The sequence below is a fragment of the Sinocyclocheilus anshuiensis genome, unplaced genomic scaffold, assembly GCF_001515605.1.
Source record: "Sinocyclocheilus anshuiensis isolate Anshui unplaced genomic scaffold, SAMN03320099.WGS_v1.1 scaffold1023, whole genome shotgun sequence".
In the NCBI taxonomy this organism is placed as follows: domain Eukaryota; kingdom Metazoa; phylum Chordata; class Actinopteri; order Cypriniformes; family Cyprinidae; genus Sinocyclocheilus; species Sinocyclocheilus anshuiensis.
Genome location: NW_015546084.1, coordinates 1,074,477 through 1,080,193, shown reverse-complemented (window position 1 = coordinate 1,080,193; position 5,717 = coordinate 1,074,477). Strand labels below are relative to the sequence as shown.

The 5,717-nt window shown below is 36.3% G+C and overlaps 2 protein-coding genes across 2 annotated transcripts; one reads left to right on the top strand and one right to left on the bottom strand.

Moving 5' to 3' along the window:
• Positions 1–85: 85 nt before the first annotated feature.
• LOC107700040 (sulfatase-modifying factor 2-like) lies at positions 86–4,056 on the top strand. The gene is made up of 10 exons (XM_016501542.1): positions 86–253; positions 689–732; positions 1,539–1,683; positions 1,783–1,897; positions 2,088–2,132; positions 2,420–2,568; positions 2,697–2,754; positions 2,873–2,957; positions 3,491–3,632; positions 3,822–4,056. Exons 1-10 carry the CDS (start codon positions 234–236, stop codon positions 3,910–3,912), a joined length of 894 nt encoding a protein of 297 aa, XP_016357028.1. The 5' UTR covers positions 86–233; the 3' UTR covers positions 3,913–4,056.
• Positions 4,057–4,222: 166 nt separating this feature from the next.
• On the bottom strand, positions 4,223–5,717 carry LOC107699969 (phosphorylase b kinase gamma catalytic chain, skeletal muscle/heart isoform-like). The gene is made up of 4 exons (XM_016501432.1): positions 5,662–5,717; positions 4,953–5,106; positions 4,714–4,839; positions 4,223–4,625 (listed from the first exon to the last, which is right to left on the bottom strand). The coding sequence occupies exons 1-4, from the start codon at positions 5,715–5,717 to the stop codon at positions 4,362–4,364; spliced, it is 600 nt and encodes a 199-aa protein (XP_016356918.1). The 3' UTR covers positions 4,223–4,361.

Sequence of the window (5,717 nt, the reverse complement as noted above, 5' to 3'; positions counted from 1 at the left end):
GGGGGGGGGGGGGAAACTATGCTGTTAATTCGTCTTCCAAACCAATAGATGGCAATAGACACTTTTCAACGAGCTTCGTCGACGCGTAGAGGGCACTGAATGACTGAAATTTGCAGTGTTATTGTTGACAGTTCTCTTGTTTTTAGATGAAATTGAATGTTCTTATTGTGTTTATAGTTTGATAAATCAGACCCTGGACAAGAACCCGTCCACCACATCTTTTTTTATTTATCATGATGATCTCTTGGGAAACCTTATACCCAGTGTTGGGGAGTAACTAGTTACATGTAACGGCGTTATTCTTATCTATTAACTATTTCTTATGATTTTAAATCTGCATTGAACTTCAGATCAATCTCAAAGTAAAAGGTGGTACTAAAGTCTGATTTTGTGGTGGATGTGTTCAAATGTGATCATCTTAATTCAAATGATGAAGGATTGTGAAAGTCTGACAGTGTTGAGCACTACTGTAAGGTTAACCCTGCATGGTGTAAATGTTTGAAAATGATTAACAGTTGCAAATAAACATTCATTAGAAATGTAGAAAAGTAATCAAAAAGTAATCAAAAGTAATCAGTTACATTACTTTAATAAAGTAATTGAAAAAGTTACACTACTATTACATTTTAAATAGGGTAACTTGTAATCTGTAACCTATTACATTTCCAAAGTAACCTTCCCAACACTGCTTATACCTCGTATTATTGTGCATCATGTCTTCTTGTGCAGCAGGTAGGAAGTCACAAAAAAAAAAAAAATCAGTATTCTGTTACTTTGTTTTAAAAACATAATATTTACATAATTTCCGCCAGTTTGTCATAGTCACTAAAGTTATTGTTGCGACGTTAAAATTCTTATAACTTGGCATTACCCACTGTCATGTCACTGTCAAAATATAAATAGGCCTATGGCATTTTATGTATTTCAAATAAACAAAATTACAACTTGATACTCAATAAAAAGTATTCTGTTCACAAAAGATATTTACCTTGGTTTTTCTTTATTTTCATCACATGTCATATTTCATCTCCAGTTCTCTACTGACACTGTTGTTGTCTCTGGTAAATTAAACGAGTACAAACTTTTGAACAAACTTAAATATTGGAAAACTTGTTGATTGTGATGACGCCACAGCTTCAGGACGTAATTTGTGTAAAAGATTTTAATGAAAATAATCTCCATACCATATCGTTTGAAATAGTTTGTTTATTTTATATGTGTCTAAAAATAAATCATATTTTTGATTGGACATCTGTGTGCATAAAATTGCAAATCAATAAAATTATACATAAAATGCATTTAGGTAGAAAAAATTAATAAACGCATGGTAAAAAGCTTTCCAATATGGTTTGTAAGAAAACGATTAAAATCTATTAGGAGTAGTTTTAATAAAATTCAACTCTTGAGACATAAAGGTTGAAGAAACTCAAATGTGATATTTTAGTGACCACTGTGTGGAAATGTTTGTAAGGCCCTGAAACAACCATTTGCTGTAAGTAGACACTTTGTTTAAGATAAATAACACTTTGTTTTGGCAGTTGATGAGATGGTGTTTATTCCTGGTGGGAAAATGACGATGGGAACCAGTGCTGCTGATGGGAGAGATGGGGAATCACCAACAGGAGCTGTGACTCTCCAGCCATTTAAGATAGACAAGTATCCCGTCACTAACTCTGACTTCAGGTACTTGCCATTGTAGATATTGGCTCAAAACCTACTTTGTCCTCCTACTGCTTGTATATCTTCTTACTGGCCTGATACAACTGCTTCTGTTCATTCCAGGGAATTTGTCAGACAGCAGAAATATAAAACAGAAGCTGAAAAGTTCGGTTGGAGTTTTGTGTTCCAGGATTTTGTGTCAGATGAACTGAAAAGTAAGGTCACTCAGAAAATTGAGGTATGAACCCAAAGCAAGAGCATAAACAAACAAAATCTACCGGTCAATTATGTCCTAAATTGTCTATTTCTTGTGTCTTGTTTTCAGAGTGTTAAAGGGTAATTGACATTAATCTAAACACTGTCTTTTAGACTAGATTTTCTCTTAAACCCTTTGTTCTCTTGAAAATGTCCCATTTCTTCTTTCCTAGTCGGCTCCTTGGTGGTTACCAGTCGAGAAAGTGTTCTGGAGACAGGTGACACAGTTAACACTTTATGTATGATTAGTTCTAGAAGTGTATAAATGACTTTAATCAGTGGTCAACCAGTATTGTGTGTGTGCGTGTGTATATATATATATATATATTTGCATTTATTAATTTATAAATCAAATAAATTAGTAAATAAATTATTTTGATGTTGTAAATTTAATTCATAATTTATTTCTTTATACATTTTAAAATGGTTATTTATTTAATTAATAAGTCACATTATTTATTTTGACTGTATGAATGTCTGGGCTCTCTGGTTTTGATGTGTGCAGCCGGCAGGACCAGGCTCTGGTATCAAGGACAGACTGGAATCCCCTGTGGTGCAGGTCAGCTGGAATGATGCCCAAACCTACTGTCAGTGGAAGAAGAAAAGGCTGCCAACTGAGGAAGAGTGGGAAATGGCTGCACGTGGAGGTTTGGAGGCAAGCCAAAAAAGCCTTATGCCTCACAGCACCTAAAAACTGCAGTCTTACTCTTTGTCATGCAGTATTGTCCACCTGTTTTACTTCATTTTATGCAGTCATCATAGCCAGCACATTTTTGTATTTCAGGCAGGACCTATCCATGGGGCAACAAGTTCTTACTGAACCAGACTAACCTGTGGCAGGTCAGTTGAGGTACATTCTTGTCCATAGCAGGTGGGAAAATGTGTATTTTTTCCTTCAAGACAGTTATAAAGTTGTTTAGCTGTTGGTAATTGTAAAGTCTTTGTTCTTTGTACAAAGGGCCCATTTCCAGATAGGGACGCTGCAGAAGATGGTTATCATGGTGTAGCTCCTGTAACTGCCTATCCTCCACAGAATAACTATGGTAATGTAGTATATACAGTATGGTATCACACACTGTACTGATGGTGTGTCACATTTTATCAACAACATAATTCATAGACGGAGACAAAGCTTCCTAGAATATCTACATTCAAAAGTTTGGGGTTGGTAAGATTTTTTAAAATGTTTTTAATCTATTATGCTCACCAAGGCTGCATTTATTTGATCAAAAGTACAGTACAATAGTAATATATTGTGAAATACTATTACAATTTAAAATAAATATTTTCTATTTAAAAATATTTTAAAATGTAATTTATTTCCGTGATGGCAGCAGTCATTACTCAAGTCTTTAGTGTCACATGATCCTTCAGAAATCATTCTAATATATTGATTTGGTGCTCAAGAAGCATTATTATTAAAGTTGAAAACAGTTGCTTAATATTTTTGTGGAAATTGTGATACATTTCTTTTCAGGAGTTTTTGATGAATAGAAAGACCTCAAACTTTTGAACGGCAGTGTAACTCTTTCACTATTGTTCTGAATTTAGAGAATAATATCCCACCTTGTTCCAGGACTATATGACATGCTGGGTAATGTCTGGGAGTGGACCTCCTCACGATTTCCTGGTGCTCAGACCATGTACGTCCTGCGCGGAGCATCCTGGATCGACACAGCCGATGGCTCGGCCAATCACAGAGCTCGTGTCACCACTAGGTCAGTCATGCTCCATCCTGCTACATTCATATTATTCAAAGTCAACTTTTATAAGGCTTTTATTATTCATTATACAATTGCTTCTTGTAACATTTCCAGGCAGCTGACCCCAAACGTGTCTGGATTGTCCAAAACAGTTTATGAGAATATGATAAATAAAAACTTGTGTTTTTATGTTCTCACATGCAGGATGGGAAACACACCAGATTCGGCCTCTGATAACCTGGGCTTCCGCTGTGCTATGAGCTCAAATGCAAAACAGAAAAGAACTGAGCTTTAAGAGCCGAATGTTCAAGACTAGTTGATGCCAGTGGTGCATTATTGGAGGGATACTACATTTCTCCTGTGGAGACACAAACTTCTGGAATTCAGTGTTATATCTGTTTTGTTTTTTACACAAAATACTGTGAAATTAAAATCTTAACAACCAATCTTAAAGTTTTCTTTATTTTTTTTAGCCTTTCTTTATGGTCATTAAATTCATTTAGATAAAAAATTTAAGCAACATCATATATTTAAAATAGAATAAAAATGTAATTGTATTAAATAATACCACACATTAAATAGTTTGGATCTCAATTGTACATTTTTAACAATATTATTTCCTTTTCACTGTGTAAATAAGGTGGAAATAATCCGTCATAGCAGTAGAGGTGTATTTTTGGACTGTTATCAACATGTTCTTGAGGTAAATTGTGCTATCTGGGATTATTCAGAGATGATGACCCCTCACCAAGTCCTGGGTGACACATCCATCTCCTCAGCTGCAATGGAGAGCATGACTTTTGGAGTGTTCTCAAATAAAGCTGCTCTGTTCTGAGTTGGCCCTTTCTTCACCCAGTGGCCGTAGATCTTGAAGGCGCATGCGTCGATCATCTTGCGTAGAGGTTTGATGGCATATGGGTCACTGCAGATCACTTCCTTGGTGACAGGTTTGGCACGACGATAGTTGCAGTAGATACGCATGGCGGCAAGTACGGTCATACAAATAACCTGCAGGATAACAATGGTGTATGGTGAAACTCAAAACCTCAAAATCTATGCCTTCTTAAAGAAGTCATCTAGAACATCTGCTCTTTACCTTGAGCATCCTGTAAGGGCTGAAATGCCGTACTTCTGCATCCACGTACTGCTGGAAGAACGGGTGATTGAGGGCTTCTGTCGCTGTATAACGACTTTGTGGGTCCACAACTAATAACCTGGAAATCTGCTGGGAAGAAAACAAGGTGACTTTGAAAAGGCATTTTCTCATACAATTTTGCGTAACTACTTTTCAAACTAGTTGTCGGGAAGACAAACAAGACCACAACCGACTCGCACCAAGTCTTTGACAGTGTCCGAGCGGTCATCCCACTCCGGAGAACTGAATTCGTATTTTTTTGCAAGAATCATTCGAAGCATCAGCATTTGTTTCCTGTGCCAGAAAGGTGGAGATCCAGCCAAAAGAGTGTAGAAGATCACGCCTGCGCTCCAACTGCACAAGAACAGACAGAAAGAAGGTTATGTAACATCACATTCATCTGCTAAACATACTAGTTTGTTGTAATCGTTTCATATTCTACTGGTTCACTGTCACTGCCAGGAAGTTAATGTATTTATTTATTTGGTTGGCTTATTTGTTAATGCAATATTTTTCTAGGCCACATGTTAATTTTCTGTAGGATACAGTTCAAAACAGTTCTAAATGCGAGAAGACAACAGGGAATGGACTTTTTCACGGGAGAAAGCTTTATTATGGATTATGGGCTCGTTTTTTGGCCAGAATTTTTTTCTGGAAAACTGATACATTTAACAAAAGTTCATACAATTCATAAAAGTAGACAGAGCACTACATTTATGTATTTATTCATGGTAGTGTGCCGTGGCCCGTGACCTAACTTTAAACCCATCAACACTCAAGATGCCCCGCTGTTGTTGGAAACAACTTAAACGGTTTGATTATACAATCCTCTCTTCAGCATAGGATTTGTTTTTCACAATTTAAATACAATCAGGAGCATCGAAAACTGGTTATCATCAGACTTATTACCAGTTAGTCTGGTGATGTACAATTGGCACATTACAGACATACAATTGTAACTGCAT